The sequence below is a fragment of the Solanum dulcamara genome, chromosome 4 (assembly GCF_947179165.1).
Source record: "Solanum dulcamara chromosome 4, daSolDulc1.2, whole genome shotgun sequence".
Classification (NCBI taxonomy): Eukaryota; Viridiplantae; Streptophyta; class Magnoliopsida; order Solanales; family Solanaceae; genus Solanum; species Solanum dulcamara.
The window spans coordinates 79,638,024-79,660,087 of record NC_077240.1 but is presented as its reverse complement, the minus strand read 5'-3'; the positions used below and the strand labels follow the sequence as shown (position 1 = coordinate 79,660,087).

At 37.1% G+C, this 22,064-nt stretch overlaps 1 protein-coding gene across 2 annotated transcripts in view; it reads right to left on the bottom strand.

The window, feature by feature from the left end:
* LOC129887790 (callose synthase 9) overlaps positions 1–22,064 on the bottom strand; it is a 49,928-nt gene that overhangs the window by 16,956 nt on the left and 10,908 nt on the right. For both annotated transcript variants that reach the window (XM_055963017.1, XM_055963016.1), the window contains exons 8-28: positions 17,969–18,058; positions 17,020–17,117; positions 16,722–16,839; positions 16,193–16,318; positions 15,385–15,461; positions 15,233–15,311; positions 14,366–14,488; positions 13,919–14,021; positions 13,703–13,826; positions 13,370–13,559; positions 13,215–13,267; positions 5,095–5,155; positions 4,933–5,014; positions 4,712–4,761; positions 2,976–3,062; positions 2,399–2,484; positions 2,272–2,296; positions 1,083–1,177; positions 894–975; positions 598–770; positions 364–484 (exon numbers count right to left, since the gene is read on the bottom strand). In XM_055963017.1, the coding sequence (XP_055818992.1) occupies positions 364–484; positions 598–770; positions 894–975; positions 1,083–1,177; positions 2,272–2,296; positions 2,399–2,484; positions 2,976–3,062; positions 4,712–4,761; positions 4,933–5,014; positions 5,095–5,155; positions 13,215–13,267; positions 13,370–13,559; positions 13,703–13,826; positions 13,919–14,021; positions 14,366–14,488; positions 15,233–15,311; positions 15,385–15,461; positions 16,193–16,318; positions 16,722–16,839; positions 17,020–17,117; positions 17,969–18,058 (2,043 nt within the window). The remainder of the gene's footprint in view (positions 1–363; positions 485–597; positions 771–893; positions 976–1,082; positions 1,178–2,271; positions 2,297–2,398; positions 2,485–2,975; positions 3,063–4,711; positions 4,762–4,932; positions 5,015–5,094; positions 5,156–13,214; positions 13,268–13,369; positions 13,560–13,702; positions 13,827–13,918; positions 14,022–14,365; positions 14,489–15,232; positions 15,312–15,384; positions 15,462–16,192; positions 16,319–16,721; positions 16,840–17,019; positions 17,118–17,968; positions 18,059–22,064) is intronic.

The window sequence follows — 22,064 nt, the reverse complement described above, 5'->3', positions numbered from 1 at the left end:
GAAGAAAGAGGACGCCCAGACGGGGATGAGAGGCCTGGCGTGAAGAGGTAGGACTTGATGAGAGCAGCAGACACTCGGAAGGTCACAGAACATACACAAGGGGAGACCCTTAGATTTGAGTCTTTTGGCCATTTCTAAAGGAACATATTTGCTAAATCTGTCAACAAGAGCTTCACACGCCTCTTAGATAGCACTATTGCAGATCACTGATTTTCAAACTTAGTCCAAACGGAAGTTCAATACTATCTAGTCCCCAGTGCTAGTGATGGTAAGGATACAGCGAAATAGAAAAATCCCAAAGGAACGCAGCAGACCTTATGTGTCTCAAGTATTAAAGTTATCAAACTTGAAAAGAACAAGTACCAGTATCCCCATTAGTGCAGTTAATTTCTGAATCACCAGTGGCAGCTTATTCATATCAACGTCCACATTAATACTCCTTTTAGTTATGCTCCCACGAATATCCTCATATATTCGTTCAACCCTAACATAATAAACAAAACAAAGAATATAAACTGACCATGCGTAACTCCAAATAACAGTTACTTGTGTGAGTTCATAAAAAATAGAGCGACTCTGAAGGATTTGAAATCTTACCACTTTTTTCCTTCATCATTTCCTTCATCATCTAAAATGGATGTAAGAACAAACTTGATGGCGTAATAGCACTCTTCAACCGCGTATTTCATGTAATCATCCCTTGAAATCCTATCCCATAACTCATCTTGTGAGTCTTTACTCTCCACAGCTATATCTTTTGCAAGAAATATCTGCATATTCAGCATAAATGTAAAGATATACAACCTTCAACATGACAATTAACTGCATAGATCACATTTTGCCTCAGAAAAAATGGAAACAGAAGAGTGTCAGCACTCTAACAACTGCTCAACCTTGCTAGCTAATAGGAAAAGAGGCCACTGAACTAAGGGCAGACTCCCAGAATTCTTAGGCATCAAAAGCTGTTCCATCTCCCTATAGGTTGAAAATCAATCCATCAATATTAAGAGGTTGAAGAATATCAATTTAGTTAGCAGGAAATTGAAACTGGGTTAGAGAAATAACAAAAAACAGCCACTCACAAATTAGTAATGTAATCTTCTTCCCTCAAATTCTTGACGATTTCATTCCAGAAAGGTGCAAATCGAGCAGCATCAGCTTTGTTTCTCTCCAAAATCTGAACAATATAATATTAAAAAACAAAATACAAACTTTTGAATAAACTAGCACAGAAGATGGTTTACAATAAAAACTCCAGGGGCTTTTTTCAAATAACCCCATTTGGGTTGGCTAGCTCAACCCCAATTGTGCTCAACAGTTTGAAACTCGGGGAGTATGGACCTGCCCCTTTACCCTAATCCCACTTAAATATCAGGTTTCACTCAACAAGAATTCCAGGAGGATCTTACGAAAGTTCAGAAATCCTTGTTTGCTCCCTCGTCTATTTATCAGTATAATTATCATTATTCTTCTGTTATTATCTTATTCTTTAATTGTATTACTATTGTTGTTTCTTTTACTTGGGTTATCTTTACTAGTTTTGTTGTCAATACTTTTCTTTTCTACAGAATTATACCATAGCTTTTAGCCTTTTACTATTGTATTTGTCAAACCAATTTTTGAAAACACCTTACTTGAGCCAAGGGTCTACAGCAAACAACTTCTCTACCTCACACAAGGTAGGAATAAGGTATGCGTGCACCCCAAACTCCCACTCCACTTATGGGATCACACTGGGTACATTGTTGTACAAGATGAAGTAAAAAGTAATATCATAACCATAAAATACAGAAACACACTTTTTCTATGTATTTTGCACACTATCAGAAAACTATGTTATAGAAGTAATTGTCTACAACAAATGATTAAAAGCAAAACAGAAGTTTCCGTCTGTGACATAAAGACAAGTGTTAAGTTGCACTAATTAATTGATTAGAAGGCAATGTTGCTTCGGAAAAGCCAAATTAAAAATGTCCAATATTTGGTGAGATTTCCACATGGCAGGATAATCGGTATTTTTTCAGACCATCCCCGTAAAACTTGATCACAACCTCTTGAAGAGAATGGGGGGAATATACCTTAACCTTATAGAAGCATACAGTACAAGTACCAATAAAATGGTGAGAAAAGCAAACAGGATACTCATTGCAACTGTTCCAAATTCAGCACATGAGCAGTTATCCATTTATCAAACAGTAATTTAACTAAGTCCCAGCATCAGACATCAGTAATGAAAAAGATCAATGAGTAATGGAAAATCAATAAACTCACCAGACCAGAAGACAGGAGTGTCGCCCTACAAAACAGATAGGCATTTAGACCCGACGAGGAAAAGATATGTGAATCAAATAACTTGGTTATACATAAATGATTATTTGGGGAAAATAAATGGAGACACCTGGTTCGAAGAGGCACATGAAGACTGTTCATAAAAGCCTCCGGAAATCTCTCAAAAAGTTTATGCATAGCATCCAATGATCTTATCTGAATATCATTGTCAAAAATATTGTTAGAGCCCATCTAGAGTGCATACACATATGGTCTTAGAATAAACCAAGAATTTGAATTGTTCCATTCATTACTGATAAACGAATGGACTTTGGGCCTAACTCAACCCAAAAAACTACCTCATGAGGAGAGGATTGCCCAAAACCATACAAAGAGACAAATTTGCCTCCGCCCACCAATGTGGGACTCAACACCCCCCCCCCACATGCCCGAAACTGTACATACGGAGCGTGGACAATATAAGATCGGGGCCCAAACATCGGGTGAAACAAGAACTGGTGTGCATTGCCCAATACCATGATAAAGAATCGTACCTTGGCCTAATTCAACCTAAAAGGCAAGCTTATGAGGATGATTGTCCAAGACCATATAAGGAAACAAATTTGCCTCCCCAACCACCAATGTGGGACTCAACAATCACAAAAGAGAACTATAAAAACAATATGTAGATGAAAAAAACTGCTTGCCTCCCCAAGGTGATCTCGTGCTCCCAGAAGAAAGCCCCATACAGCCGATATAACAGTATAAAATAGATGAGTATCGAACAGGTATATCTGCATCAAACCATAGCAGCAATAAGATGGTAATTCAAAAAGGCAAAAACTATTCAACAAGTACCTTTTTGTCACCAATTGGCAATTAGCAGTGACTCAATCATAAGTGTAAAGAAGTGACATGACCAACAGACAGGCCATTTATGTCACAAAAGCTAAATAATCTTTGCTCAAACATTCAAAAACAAGATATCTCCATGAATTACTAGGCGGAAAGTGATGTAAAAGGTACAACACAGAAAGTACTAGTCCAAGCACTATCTTTGTTAGATGAGTAAAGGGATAGTTACCAATATATACTATTCGGCCATCTAGTTCACCAAACATGGTCGAAGTATACACTACATCTACACTCGGTTGCATATGGTGTGTATATGTTGTGTATACATATGTATAGTTAGGTATAGATGTGTATATTATATGTATAATTATGTGTAGATATGTTTATTATATGTATAGGTATGTATACTATATGTATATTAGTATAAAGTACACTAAGTATACATTGTGTACATATTTTGTAAACCATATGGCCCAAAGGTATTGGGCAGTAATTTTCTCAAGATTACATTTTGGTAGTACGTTTAGTCATCTAATGTACTTGCATATACATCCCCTTCACAAGCATTGCCTGCCAGTAAAATGATATCCAAAAACATGGAATTCATCTGAGGATACAAATTCCAATAATCAACCAGAGAAAGTCTAGCACATCCTATTGGTGCCCAATCCAAATATACCACATGCAACTTCACCCAGCATTGGTAGGATGCAATCTTACCCTCAATGAAGTCCACAATTAGAAAAAGCACCTATACCATGCCTTTTTTTTTGGAAACTATTGAGTACGGAGTACCTATACCATGCCATTATTGAAGGCATGGGGTGCAACACAAATGGAATAAGCACCTGAAGATTGACAATCAAGCCAAAAATTAGCACCTCATTCCTTTATTCACCAAAGGTAGATAAATATTTCCTGTTATTGGCATATTTACCTATTCTTGTGCCAAATGAAGATACTGCCTTTTATATTGGTTGCCAAAACCAATGAGCCAATGAGGAACCCCAACAAGTGTTGAAACTACAGTATAAACTAGTACTGCTTACCCATTTGAAACAAGTATAAGACAAAGCATACTTGTGGAATTTCTCCTTATCTAAAATTCTTAAGGCTAATTTGGCTAGTCGATGAAGATAGTCGTTATTGGCCTTCATAGGATTTTCCATTAACATCCTCTTAACATGAAGATACTACCTGCCCTTTAGACGACCAAAACCAATAAGCCGGTCAGATGAATCATCGGAGACAAACAAACATACGTCCAACCTCCCCCAAATTAATCATCTAAGACAAACAAGCATATGCCAAACCTCCCTTTTTTAACTGTAATACGTTCCCAACCTTTTTTACACAAGCTGAATGGAAGAAACACAGTAAGCAATATCCAAAGAAGCAGAGAGTAGGTAAACGAGATAATCGAAATTTTAGAACATGAGGATTCCACTGCTTGGTAGCAGAAATACCTATTCTACTGCCTAACAAAAATATTCAGTTATAAGTACACCAAATGTTGTTACACCAACAACAATAAAGCATGGAAGGTGTCTGATCTGCATTTACACATCAGAAGAGGCTAAAAACTTACAATAAAAACTGGTGCCCATAAGGTCGCAACCGTCAATGCATTATGGTTATCTGCCAAAAGAGTAACTTGCATTTAATGGAAATTGAGATCCAGATATTATACTCTCAATAAATCTTGACCAAAACACAGAGATGGCAAAGGATATATACATAAATACTGAAATCAACTTCTGAAAGAATTTCAGTTCAATCATAAACTCATGCTACAACAGAGTGACCTACTTTTAGAAACAAAATCGTGCCAAGAGTACTGCTGAATATCCATTGCCACTATCTGTCTTGTCGGCTTCACCAACGGCCTAATCTGTAACATGAAATCAAAGTTAAAACAATAAATCACCAATAAAGCTATTGGTCAATGTCAAAATAAAAACTGGCACATACCAGTAGAAAATAGGCAAAAGCAAACTTTGCTCCCAAGACAACAAGCCAAAAAACCATATACCTACATCAATGAAATTCGTCAGATGAGATTTCAGCACTGGCTGATTTTATCTTTTGATCAGGTAAAACAGTTTCATTAATCACAAGGCCAAAGTCGGCCGTATAAGTACACCAAAAAGTAAAGAACCTACAAAAAGACATGATTCTCTACAAAAGACATCCAACCCTCTACAAAAAAATAGGTCCTTCACAGATTTCGGCATCACCCAAGACATACCAAACCAGCTAATCATATCCCACCATAGTCTTGTGGCCAGACTGCCATGTAGAAGGAGATGATCAACATCTTTGCCCACCTCCTTGCATAAGTAACACAAGCTGCTGGAACAACCTTTCTTTTCCTAAGATTTTCCGCCGTCAGGATCACCCCTCTAGCAGCTAACCATATGAAAAAAAACACCTTCCTCGGCACAGGAAAAGCCTCATCCACCTTCACCAGAAGCTTCTCATAAGAGGACTTGACAGAGAAAACACAACTGTTTCCCACACTCCACCTCATCGAATTGGATCTACCAACTGGTTCACAGTGCTGATGCACAAGAGCTAGCATCCTCTCAAACCCTTCCACCTCCTAGTCTTGGAAATCCCTCCTGAACCTCAAATTCCAAAACATATCTTCCCCTTGTGTCCCCCTTATAAGCTGGACTACCGCCTCACTTTGACGAGACCTTATACATACTCGGAAATTCTTTTTTCAACATGTTTCCACACCATTTTGTCTTCCCAAAAACTAACTCTTCTCCCATCTGATTAACGGGATAAATCAGCTAAATAGTTATAATCCACCAAACAACATGGAGAATAATAACTAGGGCTAAATCATTATAACTCTTCTCCCACTCCTGTTGTGTAGAAGAATGGGTGGATTTTGTAGAGAACCATATTTTGTAGATTATTTACCTTTTGGTAGTTCCCTTGTATACAGCCAGCTCGACCATGTTTATGAATGAAATACATTTACCTTATCAAAAAAAAAATAACTAGAGCACAACATTTTAACAGGATAATAGTGTTGGATAATTTTTTTAAAAAAGACTACAGCATTCTGAATAACAACAATGATTCACATCACAAAAGAGTCTACATGCATAAATGAGAGGGCCACCTGATCGTAACAAATGCATAAAAAGGAATGGCATCTAATTATGGAAGGGGAAACCTCCAACTATCACCCCTCTCAACTTTGGAGGTTTCCCCTTCCATAAACCCGTATTTATCAACTATCACACAAAGCATTAACCTCCACCCTAAACCTCCAAAGTCATTTGTCCAGCAAAGCTTTGCTAAACACCTTTATTTATTCAATGAAGCAGTCCCCATATTTTAGGAGAAGTGACAGTCTCCCACTTCACCAAGTGAAACTTCCTTGCCTCATCCGCCGCGTCCCAAAGAAAAATTCTTGGGATCTTTTCCAACTTTCCAGATACCGAAGCTGGAGCATGAAACAAAGACATGAAATAAGTAGGAATGCTCGAAAGAGTACTCTTAACGAGCACTTCTTTTCCACCTTTGGACAAATATTTTTTTTGCCACCCTACAAATCTTTTCTCGACCCTTTGGAGACCGGATTCCACACTGTAAGATTATGGCCGAAGCACCTAACGGTAAACCGAGATGGGTAGTTGGTAGGGCCCCAACCCTGCAATTCAAAACGTGAGCCGAAGAGTCAATGTCACCCACCTCTCGTACTGGAATAATCCTTCCTCAAATTAATTTTAAGGCCTCACACCATCATAAACCAAATGAGTACTTGGCCTAAATAATCCACTTGGGTCATATCTGCATCACAACAAAACAGAGTGTCATCCACAAACAATAGGTGAGAAATCAAAAGTGTTCCAACACCCCCAACCTCATTGAAACCCTTTATGAATCCTCTCATGACAGCTCTATCCATCATCCTGCTAAACACTTCCACTGCTAAGATGAACAACATGAGAGATAGAGGATCCCCATGTCTCAAATCCCACGAGATCCCAAAAAAACGCAAGGATTGCCATTCACCAAAACAGGATATCTCCCTGAAGATATGCAAAAGTTGATCCATTTTCTCCATATCTCCCTAAATCCCATTTGTTGTAGCATAATGGCATCTAGGAAACTCCAGTTCACATGATCATAGGCCTTTTCAAGGTCTAGCTTGCACAATACACCTCGCACACCTTGCTTTCTCCGTGAATCCACCACTTCGTTCGCCACCAAAGCTGCATCCAAAATCTGTCTACCCTCCACTATGAGAAATGTAGGAGAAAAATATTATTGAATTGTGCAAGAACAATATTGCATAAAAACCCTATTTATAGACACTATAAAACAATCCTTTTCCAAGTAGGATACTATAAACTACTTCTATTTCTATTCCTATTCTAAGTAGTTGTGTACGCCTACTCCTATTCTAACACTCCCCCTCAAGCTGGTGCATACAAATCATATGTACCTAGCTTGTTCCAAATATAATTAATACGAGGACCGGTGAGGGACTTCGTGAAGATATCTGCAAGTTGATCACTTGACTTCACATACTCTGTAACAATAACAAAATGACAATCAATCTCAACATGCTTAGTTCTCTCATGAAACATTGGATTTGATGTGATATAAAGGGTCGCTTGATTATCACACACAAGTTTCATATGACCGGTTTCTCCAAATTTTAGTTCTTTCAGCAACTGTTTGATCCAAACTAGCTCACAAGTTGCTACAGCCATTGCTCGATATTCTGCTTCTGCACTAGATCGAGCAATCACACTCTGTTTCTTACTTTTCCACGACACTAAATTATCTCCTACTAAAACACAGTATCCGGATGTAGAACGTCTATCAGAGGGTGATCCTGCCCAATCAGCATCTATATATCCGGTGATATGCTCATGGTCGTGATCCTCGAAAAGTAGTCTTTATCGGGAGCTGACTGTATATATCACAGAATACGAATAACTGCATCCCAATGACTATCACAAGGAAAAGTCATAAACTGACTTACAACACTCATAAGAAAAGAGATGGCAGGTCTAGCCACTATGAGATAATTCAACTTTCCAACCAGCCATCTATACCTTCCAGGATTACTGAGTAGCTCCCCCTTTCCTGGAAAGAGTTTAACATTCAGATCCATAGGAGTGTCAATAGGTCTACATCATGTCATTCCTGTCTCCTGAAGAATGTATAAGGCATACTTGCGTTGAGAAATAACAATGCATGATCTAGACTAAGAACCTCAATAACTAGAAAATACTTCAGTCTGTCGAGATCTTTAGTCTGGAAATGTTGAAAAAGATGTTGCTTCAAATTAGTGATACCATCTTGATCATTGTAGGTGATAATGATATCATCAACGTTAACAATTCCACTACAAGTCATGCCAAACTGTTGAATTACTGTGCTGAACTTCCCAAACCAGGCTCAAGGAGACTGTTTCAGATCATAGAGTGACCTACGCAATAGACATACAAGGGTACTAGAATCCCCCTGAGTAACAAAATCAGGTGTTTTCTCCATATAGACTTCTTCCTCAAGATCACCATGCAAAAAAAAGCATTCTTAATGTCCAACTGATGAAGAGGCCAATGACGGACGGCAGTCATAGATAGAAAAAGATGGACAGATGCTATTTAAGCCACGAGAGTGAAAGTATCACTATAATCTAGCCCAAATATCTAAGTATAACCGTCTGGACCAATTTTGACTGCATAAACCCAACAACAACCAACAGTTGATTTACTTGCAGGAAGGGAAACAAGCTCTTAAGTACCACTCGTATGTAAAGCAGACATCTCATCAATCATAGCCTGCCTCCATCTAGATTGAGGTAGTGTTTCGCCTGTAGTCTTAGGAATGAAAATAGAGGACAAAGATGATACAAAGGCATAATGTGGTGAGGAGAGAAGATGATAACTCAAGAAAGTATAATGTGGGTTACTTGCACGATTTTGAAGGAACTCATTATATTCTTTTAGAGCAATAGGATCACAACTGGGTGGTGGACAATGCAAAATATAACATATACCACGAGTGTGCCAAAGTTTATGACAATGACTACACTTGGATCGAAGTTTTCCAAAACGCCCTCCTCCTTGCCGATTTTTCATAGATTGATATGTTCGTTTTTCTATGGTTTGAGATGCAAGAACAAAGGAGTCAATGTTGGGTGATGAGGCTACTTTGTGACTGGGAGGTGCGGCAAGACAAAGTATACGAGAGAATAATTCATCAATTGTAGGAACTACAGGACTAGCTAAAATCTGATCACACACTGAATCATGATCAGTAGGAAGTCCAGCAAGTGTAAGAACTAGAAATAATGATTGTTTGTGCTCTTGTTGTTTTTCCACATTTGTAGTAACTGGCATCAACGTTTCAAATTCCTCCATGACTACTTGTACCTATCCCAAGTAAGTAGACATATCAGAATCTTGTTTCTTTAAGTTGGTCATCCGAGATACCACATCATAGAATCAAGATATGTCATTAGTGTATAAAGCACGAGTATTTTTCCAAACTAAAAATGTCTGGGATGGGCGAAACAAGGGCATCAACTTGGAATCAATAGATCATCATACAAGACTACATAATTTAGCATCAACCTTTACTAGTTGTACTTTGGCTTTTGCATCTTCCTCACTAGCCTTTGCCTTTTCATCTACCACGCAAACATTATTGGTTAAGTGATCTTGGATGCCTTGACCCTTACACCATAGCTCAACCGAGGAAGCCCAAGCTAAATAGTTTGAGCTTCTCATTAATGGTTCCGAAGTAATCATACGACTTGAACTTCCTATATTTTTGGAGCAAAAAATGTCAATCCCGAAAGACATTATGAAAACAAAAAGAAAATATATAGGAATCTAGAATCTGGAAAATATATAGGAATCTGAAATCTGGTCGAAATCAAAATATAAATATATGGTCAGCCTTGGGATGAAGAGACGACCTCACTGGAAAAAAACAAAAATGTCGAAAACTGTTACACCCGCTGGAAACTGACAGGGCTTTATTTCTTGTAAGTTTCTCACCAATGCTCTGATACCATGTGAGAAATATAAGAGAAAAATATTATTGAATTGTGTAAGAACAATATTACACAAAAATCCTATTTATAGACACTATAAAACAATCTTTTTCCAAGTAGGATACTATAAACTATTTCTATTTCTATTCATATTCTAAGTAGGATTATGTACACCTATTTCTATTATAAAATCCACAAAGGCATTCTAAGAAATAGATATATAAACTCGTGTAACACCTTTTTAAGTCTAACGGAAAGCACCTTAGAGAGGATCTTATAAATCCACTAGACAAATAGTTTTATAGTCCTTCATGCTCGAGGCTCCCTCTCGTTTAGGGATGATGACAATACACGAAGCATTCAAACTTTTTTCAGAATCACCTTTTTCCTGAAACTCAACAATAGTATCCATCAACTCAGTTTCGATCATGCGCTAGCACTGCTGAAAAAAAGCTAGCGAGAAACCATTAAGACCCTGAGCTTTATTACCCATGCAACACTCTACTGCCTTTTTCACTTCCTCCTCCTTGATTTCCCTCTCTAACCCCACACACTCCTCCCCATCGATGTGATTGAACTCTAAAACCCAAAAATTAGGCCTCCAAACTGCTTCCTCTTTGAACAAACGTTTGTAAAACTCTACAACCGCCCCTTCTACTTCTTCCTCCCCCACATGCACCACCTATTTAACTCCACCGACTCTATGAAGCTCCTTCTCCTATTTGAGACTACTACCCTATGAAAAAATCAAGGTGCCGTTTGGCCCTAAGTTCCCAAATATTCTTGTCAAGTTATTCTTGGGAGAAATTTTGGTGAAGTTTCACCATGCTTTGGCCACAAATTTTCCCAAGTTTTGGTAAAATTTCAAAAAATATTATTTTATACCTATAAGTTCTAAAAATTATTTAAAATACCCATAAGTTTGTGTTATCATTTTATAATGAACATATTTCATTAAGAAAAAAAAAACTTATAACATAATTGATAACAATCAACAACAACAAAATAACACTATAGGCAAGAGCAATACATTAATTGAATTAAAAATAAATTATTCTTTTTTTCAAATCCTATCACTCAAACTATTCTTTTCCGGAGGAGGTAATACCAAACTATTTTTTTATAAAATCTTGGTTGATCATATTAATGGGGTAAGTTGGTAGATAAATATTTAGTTGGAATTAATAAATGATTAGTGTTTTTATAAAATATAAAAGTTTGGGGTTATTTTAAAAATTTTAGAACTCCCAAGTTCCCAAGTTTTTTTTAGAACTTGGGAACTTGGGAATTTTGCCAAATATATTTGCCAAGTAATGGCAAATTGTATGGACAAACACAAGTTCTCAAATATTTTTCAAGATTTTCCCAAAAACTACTTGAGGCCAAACGCTCACTAAGTATTCGAGTCTCCTTCCTCCAACCACAAAGCCCTCTATTTTTGCCTCCAACTAACCTCTTGAGCCAAACTCAGCTAGCTCCCTTTTCAACCCCTCTTTCCTCTTTTTCTCCCTCTCCTCTAACATGTTCCCCACTTCTATCCTCTCTAGCTCTTCTATTTCATTCACAACCTCCCTCATTTTCACTTCTACCCTCCCGAACACTTCTTTATTCCACACCCTTATGTTTTATAACCAATTTTAATTTTCTGGCAAGCCTATAAGAACGTCTCCCCTCCACATCATAACTCCTCCACCAACCAGCCACTCTATCCCCGAAATCCGACACACTTAGCCACATATGTTCAAATCTGTAAAGAGATCTCGTTTGTCTTCTTCTACTTCCATCCAACATGATAGGTGAATGGTCCTATAACAGTCACAGGGGAGAAAATTGAATCATATTGGGAGTTAATTCCTCCCAAGATGTAGACACTACGAATCTGTCTAGTCTCGATCTAGAAGAATAATCCTCTACCCTGGACCGATTGGGGGAGGCACATTATAAATGCAAATCAATAAGAAAAAAATTGGCAATGAACTCTAAGAACTCCTCCATGGCCCTAGACACCACACAACACCCAACCCTCTCCTCCGAAATTCTTATGGTACTACCCCCCCCCCCCAGCACCTAAGGTATATCCCACCTCCCCATCCCAGCTCCTAATTCCTCCCAAAAAGTCTCCTTAGATCCCTCCCCTATAGGTCCATAGATGCCCCTAAAACCCTACTCCATACCATTATCAATATTTCTAAACCACACCCTAACATATGTTCCCCGTTGATGATCTCCACACACTCCAATGTTTTGTCATCCCAAAGAATGAGAATTTCTCCCGCACTTCCCCGGGCTGGAATATAATCATACGGCACCCACCTTCCTCCCCACACACTTATAATAATGCTATCTGACAGAATTTTCATTTTTGTTTCTTGGATACATATCACATCAGCCCCTTGAACCCTAAGACCTACTTTGATGATGGCCCTTTTGTTTGGATCAATCATCCCCCTCACATTCCAACTAATGATTTTACAATCCATCAACAACTAATTCACCCCCTCCCCTCTCCCACCAGCCCCTGCAATATCCCTACCCACCATGTTGTTTCTTCTACCATACACAACAATTTGGTGCTCCGCTTTTTGTAACTCCACCGTTGACTTAGTTTCCATCAAGTCCTAAGCCACCAACTTCGCACCCCCTCTAGCCTCTAGCTCCATGCTATTCAAGAGCTCAATGACTTTCTCTTCCATTCCTAAAAATAACACCCCCAAAAACTTGCCAAAATTAAGATACTTTTCTTCAGCCCATTTGGACATACAACTTTTCCCTTCTATGAAGGCCCTGGGGATCAACCATCTACCTTCTGAACGTTACTTCACCCCCACCCCCCAATTAACACCCAAAGCAAGTGTCAAGACTTAAGGCAAGGCGAAAGGGACAAGAGATCCCTGATTCAGAAACGTAAAGTTTGTCTTGCTTAAAGTAAAACTATATAAACTTCTTTTTTTTTCTTCATTGCTCTCCTTATCGCTTAAGATTGTTGTTGTGGGAATATGAAAACCCCACATCATAGGATTTATACAGAAGGCAACAAAGATAAAAAGATTACTTGATGAAGTCAGTAGTTTTCTCATACATGCCCCGACCAACGTAATAGTGTTCCTTCAGACAAGAAAAGGATAGAAAATTATTAATAGAACATCTCAAACCAAGGGCACAAAAGAGTGATCATCCTTCAAAAAAATCTGATAAGAAATGTGAGACCTGGTGCATCCACTTGATGAAACGGACCACAGACCAATTGTCACATCGATTTGTCAAACTATGACAAGCTGGAATCCGCAGCAGAAAGCTGACAAAAAATTGCACTCCAGCATAGATTGCAAGAACAACAACATAAATTCTAAAGACAGTAGAGTTGGAATTTTGATTGCTATTGTCTTCAAGCGCCTTCCTGTCACAGAAAACATGATCAAACGTTATTCCGCAATACAAAAGGGGCGGGTTGCCACAAAAAGAAGAAAAGAACAAAAAAGGAGAAGGAAGAATCAAAGTAAGAAACTTTGTGAAGCTCATAAAGAAAAAGAAGCTACATACACATAAAGGAAGCAAATGAACACAGAAGCTATGCTGAACCAAACAAAACGAAGGAAAATCCGACTGACAGCTACATGTTTTGATGTAGAGTATGCACCATACATCATGATAACATCCAGAACACCTACAGTAGGTAAATGATTCAGCTACAGTTAAGAGTTCAATACTGGTAAATAAGGAGCACCTTTGGAGAAAAGAGAAGACAGAGAAACATACTCTCAAGAAACTTCATCACAACATACGTAGGTCCAAGACTTAAAACTTCCCTCAGTGTTTTAGAGTCAAATCGCCCATTATTGAAAGCAAGGATGGTCAATCCCTGTGGATATTGGAAAAGAGTAGCAAACAAACTGAGTAGGATGGAAACAGGCACTGAAGATAATTTCTTGAAAACAAAGTAATGACAAGAAACAAACACCCCTCAAGAAATCAAACTGAAGAAGAGCAAACTTAAATTCCTTGCTCTCATAAAAAAAGCAAAGTAAGATAACTGCTCACAACATGACAAAAAGATGCAAAAGAAAAAAGCAATTGAAGAAGTTGAAAAATGCATTCTTAATCCTCAAACATGTGAAGGATGAGACGAAGTAACCTGAAAAATCAAGACACAGCAGATTAAGAGAAAAGTGGAAATATCATCACTATCAGTGACAAGTAGCAGACCTGAAAAAACATGAAAAGAAACATCCAAAGGCGATGAAAACTGTGATAAAGATGGAGAAAAGTCCGGTGCTCGACAAAGGAAGTTTTTCCCCTGCGCTTGCCGCCTCCAGATTTAAGAATGTTCTGTAACAGGTAGGAAAAAGGTAATCACCAGCTAAAAATTTTGAAACCTAAAAAATTATAAAGCAGAAATTAGCAAGATACAAGAGAATTATGTTTCTAACTATATTAATAACAAAAACATATTTCACACTAGATACATATGAAAATCAGTAGTGAACACAAGCTGTATGTCTACCAGCAGGTATAATCTAAGGAATTCACTGTGTCCAGGTTGAAACTAAGCTATCCCTGGCCACCTAGATCTAAGATCAACTAGTGCTGAGTACCCCTAAATCTACGAGGATAATGAAAAATTATGCAAATATCCCACACATTTGAAGATTGCGGTCAAAGATACTACACAAGAAAGAAAAGGGGCTACCAGAACAAACATCAAACATATGGAATTTCCTCTATAAATAGGGGTTTATGTTCAAATCCCACCACTAAGTCTTTTGATGGAAGGTAGCAGGCACTCCATGATTTTAGTTGAGCTACATGCAAGCTGGCCATATGGTTAACCCGGAAAAAAAAACAATGCAGGAGGGGGGTTGCAAAACCTACCTCCCTAGTACATATTTTTGTGGAGCAATATTTACACTTAATTCGATCAAGAATTACAAACTGAATTTCTTTATAGCAGAAGGGACACTACAATTTCTTGTGATAACCTGCAAAATGATACCAGTATACCTACAGTGATATCTAATAAAAGCAGACACCATTGCTTAACATGTACAATGCTACCAAGAGCAAGTCTCAAACCTTTGATCTCGGTGCTGGTTTCAGAAAGAAAGAAGAATTTGTCCTCCATGGCCAGCCAAGCTTGAAGCAATGACGGGACCTGCAGAGCAGTAACAGGGTCGATGAGAAAATTGAAGCAATGGGAATCCTACACCCTTGGGAATAAAGCTTACCAGAAATACTCATTAAAATCATCATAGTTTCTCCAAGCAGAATGAGGTGCTCGGCCGTTCTCATTGTTCCCAGCCTCCTGTAAGCTAACAAATCAATAAGCAGCCCAAAGGACATGGATCTTGCGTAGCATTATTTCATCCCTTCCGCACCCCCAACACCAGCAATTCCAGCAGAAGTTAACCAAAAAAAAAAAAGGAAAGCAAGACTAAGATTGCGAATATTGAAGGTTAATAGTCAATACTTAACTGGTTATAGTTGTTAATCTACAGGAGGGAAGATCTAAAACTTAAGAATTCCATAGTACTATGAAGCTCACAAACATGACATGTAGCACTATAAATCTGTTATTCCGGGAGGTGTTTAATGATTAGATTCTTCAACATACAGATAGAAAGCGTAAAAAGTAACTGTACTTGGTGAATGATCAAATCTGAAGATCTATTGAGTGTTCCAACAGCATCTTCTAATAGCAGGAAAAAAAGGGAAAAAGAAACCAGTGGAAGGGACTGCTAGAGATTGTCGTAGTAAAGGTAGATGATAGTTATAACCAAATTTGCAATGATGGTTAAAAAAGAGTGGGGGATGACAACTTCACAGCCAGTCACGAAAACTGAGAGGCCTTTATATGTATACTGACAATAATGTCACCACATATTATAGTAATAATTATCAAACTCAAAAACAGAGTTGACAAGTACGAGTATGCATATACATATTTAGGAATATTTTACATGTATAAGTGTCTCTATCAATGATCTTTACAGACAGAGAACTAGGTTACAACATGGAAAGAAAAAAAAGACATACCGCTGCAATGGCATTATAAACAGGACATATAACTTGATCAAGAAATGACACGCCATTATCAGACATGCAGCTCTTAGCCGGCTGTGCAACCTGTTGTCGTAGTAACTCCTCCAGCTCCCTTCCCATCTGTCATGAAATTGATTGTTCCAAGCAAAGCAAAGCAGAAGTAAGAAAACGAAACTTGGGATGACATAATCACAATTATAGCTTCTCTCCTTTCTCCTTTCTCCTTTCACCTTTCATTTTAAAAATGTATAGCTCACCCTCTTAGCCCACAGTCCCACATACCCTCCCACCAAAGAGAACACCCTAGAGACAAGGAGAAATTATACTTAAGGAAAAACTTAGCATATACTGATAGGACAACCTGAGAGTACTTCAATTATCACAAGAAGAAAACACAGGAGAACGGAGATCATAAAATCGAAAGGATGTACTCTCTTTGATATTTAAAACTACACAAGTGAATAACTTAGCAGCAAGAATTCACAAATGGTCAAGAGACAAAAGGCACACCAAATTAACCTACATGATGAAATATGTAGCACAAGCATTCTGGAATAAATCGGATGTTAGCAGCTTCACCCCATATTAAGAAATACAAAGAAATGAATAACAACTTCTTCTCCTTGCTAACTACTTCCAAACTGCAAAAACAGAAGCAAAGTATCAGAAACTCAGAGCAAACCAACAGTGTCAATGACAGTTATTGACTATGCTAAGATGAAAGGATTTTTGCAAGTAGAAAACTTCTAGCAGTTCTCACTACAGTAAGATGAAATGATTTTACGGTACAAACTCAAAACACACGGGACATGAAACCTTACTTGCTCCACACAGGTGGGATGCCCAAATAGTTGCACCACTTGATATAGTTATCAAGGGACTTCAAGAAGACCTTCTGTACAGCAGCCTCATCCAATATCTAGAAGTTAAAGATACACAAAGATGGACTTAGAAATAATTTAATGAAGGTAATCGATAATGTACCACCTTTCACAAAATAGAACTGCTGAAATATTATCTCAATTCACCTAAACCAAAAAAAATATTCTTATTTCTACAATCCTTCGCTAAGAGACAGAAATAATTGACAAGATTTCTACACATGGCCAGTTCAAGATTAAAAAGAAAATTATTAAGTAATATCTTCCTTCGTCTTGGATAAAAATTTAACCCAGATATCGGGGTCTGTTAGAGTGCCAACATTTGGTAACAGCAGCTGAACCAAGACAGTGAAACCACCACATCTCACAATATCTATGTTTCCAGTTCTTTAAATAAGATAAAAGTGCATAAGCTGGGGAAAGAAGGCCTAAACTGAATGAAAACAAAGTAATGAAACAAAATTAACCAATCTCATCAGGATCAGCAAGGAAACAACTTCAAGAGACAAATAGCTAGCACCTCGTTGATGTTAGCTAAAAAAATGCACAGATGTCCCATCTAAGACATGCAAAAAGTAGACGATAAAATGTCCTTGAGCTACACTACAACCAAACAACACTATGATTTCTCACAGCTATAACTCATTGACCGTACAACAATCAAGATTTCTCAACTAAGCTAAAAGAAGAATAAGCAACATAGGATAGGATAAAAGCTCCAATTTCCAAAAGTGCATTACATCTTTCCTTTTAGACAAATGTTTTTCTTCATTGGATGGAGAACCAAACTGCTTACTGATATAAGGTTGTACAACAAGAGAAAGCAAAAACACTAGCTGCGCATTCAATATAACATCTACTTAAAAGTATAAGATGATATAAAACCTACCGGTTCAGGTTCTTCAGGAATACGAAGCCGGGTCTGCTCATTTGCGAGGAGGTGGACAATATGTTCTCGTTGATTGGAAACATTGCCTTGCTGCCAAATCAACAGAAATATGATCACCAAAGCCATAATATAAATTGATGAGAATGAAACAAGCAACCAACGGAAATTACAGGGTAAAAGATGAGACAAAAGATTAACATGTTTGTATTTTGAAATGAAAGAAAACAAAGAGAAAGAAGAAGCAAGTAAATCGGCTCCACCAAATCAAGCTCACACATCATGAGCTCAAAGTGGTTGAGTAAATAAGTATATTTTCTCCAATATGAGGGTGTACTTGTGAAACAAAATAGAAAAGAGAAACTAAGACAATTGATTAAATGTGAGGCAATACTTAAGAAGACATAAACTTGTGAAAATGATTTAGTTTCTTTTTTCTTAGGCAAGTGCTAAAATGATATATTTAGCTTAGACATTGCAATCCAATTCACAGACCCCCGAAAATATAATACTTTGTAGAGTATTATCCCATAAAAAAGTCTGATTCAGTATTATAATAAAAACTATTGTTGAGGATTACCTCAATCTCAAACAAGTTCAATGTCGGCTATACATCCTCATTTTTCCATTTAAGCTCAACTCAGGTTATCATCATAACAAATAAACTAAAAATGCAAAATAAATTAGATATACACATAAATAATAGTAATAATTATAATAATATTAGAAGTTCTATAACAAGACAAAATCATATTCCCCACAAGTAAATACTACCTATATGAATCTTTTTCCGCATTGTATACTATCTTTGGCTAAGTATGCATTGATCCCAAAAATTATAGTCTTTCGAGACAACTTCCTCCCAAGTGATTTTAGATCTATCTAGTCCCTTCCCTTTTAAATGGAAAAAAGAAAAACAATGTTGACCTAAAATCACACAATCCCCTTTTAATACCTTTATTCACCATAGTTTCACATCTACGGATTGGTGCATTTGTAGGTCGACGGGGGACATGACCAAACCATCTCAAGCGACTCTCTCATTTTATTCTCAATGAGTGATACTTGCACCTTTTGGGGAATGCGGTTATTTTTAATCTTATCTATATTATTTGACTACAAATCCATCTTAGTATCCACATCTCTTCAAAATGCATCTTTTGAATATGTTGGAGTTTAATGGTCCAATATTCACTATCATATAACATTGCAGGTTTTATAATTGTTATGTAACTTACCTTTAATTTCGGTAGACATCGTTCTATCCCATAACACTCTAGTAGCACTTTTCGATTTCAACCATCTTGATTTAATTCAATGAATAACATCTTCATATTCATTCCATTCTCTAGAAATAAGACTAAATATCTAAATTGTTTGCATTTGACACCCACAATCCTGTCTAGTCTCACTCTTGAAATGAGACTAAAATCTAAATTGTTTGCATTTGACACCCGCAATCCTGTCTAGTCTCACCCCAACTCTACTCATTGCATGTGGATTAAACTTGCAGTGTATGAATTCAATCTTACTTCTATTTATCCTAGAACCCTAAAGTCTCTAATGTGTTTCTCCATAATTCAAGCTTATAGTTGACACCCTCATGGTTTCATCAATTAACACAATATAGTCAAAAAACACCATACACCATGGACCTCATCTTCCATTGTGTTGGTTAGCACATAACTAGGGGAAACAAGAAGGGGCTCAATGTCGATTCATGGTGTAGACCCACTGTGATGCGTCTCTTATATTTATTTATCTTTTAAATGGTAAGCATTAATGCTATTGAAACCAGCACTAAGTAAGTGTTGTGATTACATCCAAATAGAGCAAAGAAAGGCTAACCCTAGCTATCTATACAACAGTGTCTATGAACTGTAATAAGGTTTCTGCATCCTCAACTATGCCCATTTTACACCAAGAAGAGACCATAAAAAATAAAATTAGATTTGACTTTTAAGATTGAGCTCTTCTGTCCATCAAAACATCTTTTATTCCTCTCCTTCCAAATACTCCACAAACTTCCTTGATGACAAGACATTCAAAACACTTTGTTTTCCTAGGAGCTTTGGAATTCCAAATTTGTTTCCGAGGACCAACATTAGTCTGATTTCCAACATTCAATAAAACCTTATAGCATTCTCTTACAGAGACGGTTACCGTCCTCACACAAGAAACTGTTCCTTCAAACATATCGTTTATAGCATTTATACATTTAATATGAAGTTGTTTCTTCTTCATCTGCACTAAAGGATTTTTGCTTTCTCTAGGTGAATGAGCACCACGTGTAGATCTTTCTTCCTTTCAGGTTAAATTTCCATCGATCTACTTAGTAAGAATATCGCTTACAGTACAAAATCCAAGTTGGTACTTGAATTCTACATCTATGCTATATCACTCTTTCCGAGAGTACCAGCGTACGAGTCATGAGTTTAATGCCACAATAGTTTGCAAAAGAAATTCTATAATAACACTATCCTAAAGCACCAAATCATCTAGAGTTATAAGAGCTCTTATCTATACACGAGCAATGTTCTCAAAAAACAAAAAAATAGATAAAACTCCCGGAGACTTCTAGGTTTTTATTCAGCAGCGGAGCTACGCATTCAGGGATTCATTTTGAAATATTCAATAACTTGATTTATATAATGAGGACAAGTTTTATTTGTTATTTTTGGGGTCATCCTCTTATTTGTTGGTGCATTAGTTAAATGAATGTTTTGGGAGGCCTAAAAAGCAAGCCCTTGCTCAAAGATCTTCTCATTTAGCACTAGCCGAGACTCCCAATCTTATATTTAATAACTTGATTTATATAACAATGTCAATTTTTATTTGTTATCTTATGTGTTGGTGCATTTGTTAAATGATTGCTTGGGGAGGCCAAAAAAGCTAATTTTCTATCTTTTCAATTTAGCATTGACGGAGCCCCCCGATCTTAAAAACTGATGTGGACCTACTCATGATTTATTTTATCTTCGAGAAAGTCAGGCAACATTTCAAGTTGATTTGAAGGAAAGAACTTCTTTTGATCATTACACCCTTGCTAGAAAATTTAGAGAAAAACAATGTTGTCAATGTCTTGATCTCATTGTGAATCTTCCAAGATGTATTTTGTGTGTGTGTGTTGGGGGGTTTGGGGGGGGGGAGGTAAATGTTATTGAAATTTCAAGATGCCTCCAAAGAGTATATACAGCCCCTTATATAGACATGGATTAGGTTTTTTGAGTAGCCTCCAAGTAATCCTTATAGACACATATGCATGAAATTGACTTCAAGCAAGAGGCAAAATGCACATTTATTCACACTATACAAAATAGTACTTTTACATCAAAAAATTCAACTAACATTACCAAATTCATAATCCTATAACAACAAAGGCAATGTTAGTACCAGTAAGTAAAAATTTAACATCATTAAAAGATAACATCAATAAGGCCAAAAAAAGGTCACTTCAGCACAAATCTGATTTTCAATTTTTCATAAACTGACTATATAAATTTGCAATATCAGTTTCATATGTAATTGCTTTAGTAACAATACCAATAAATTAGCTTTATTCCCAAAGAAACCATTTAATAATACGCCCTAATTAAGCCAATAAACCAAATTGGAGTAGAATATGAGATTTTAAAAAACAAGATCAAGAGCTACTTTTCAAGCACTCCTATAACCGAGAAATTCCTGAGGATCACTGACGTATTGAACTCGGTACATAATGCATCAGCCCCTCTATCCTCCCACACTTAAATACTAGGCTTTCATGTGAAACAGAGTGTTAAACTCATGACGTGCACTAACACACACATCATGTGTTGCACTTCTAACACTAAAGCCCCTAGGTACCTTGTTTATAACATTGTATTTTCTTTAGAGAAATGTTTTGCTTTTTTAAGCTTTATTTTCCACAACAAACCTACATATCTATTTGTCTAAAAGAGACAATTGAACACCTTTAAGTTGCTTACCCCTAAGACCCCATCTTCTAGTAGATTTTTTACCTCCTCACTAGTTTAAAGTTCTCCATAGAGAGAGTTCCTCTACAACTTCTTCAATTTTCATGCTACATGATCAATAAAGACACATAATCAAGTGAGAT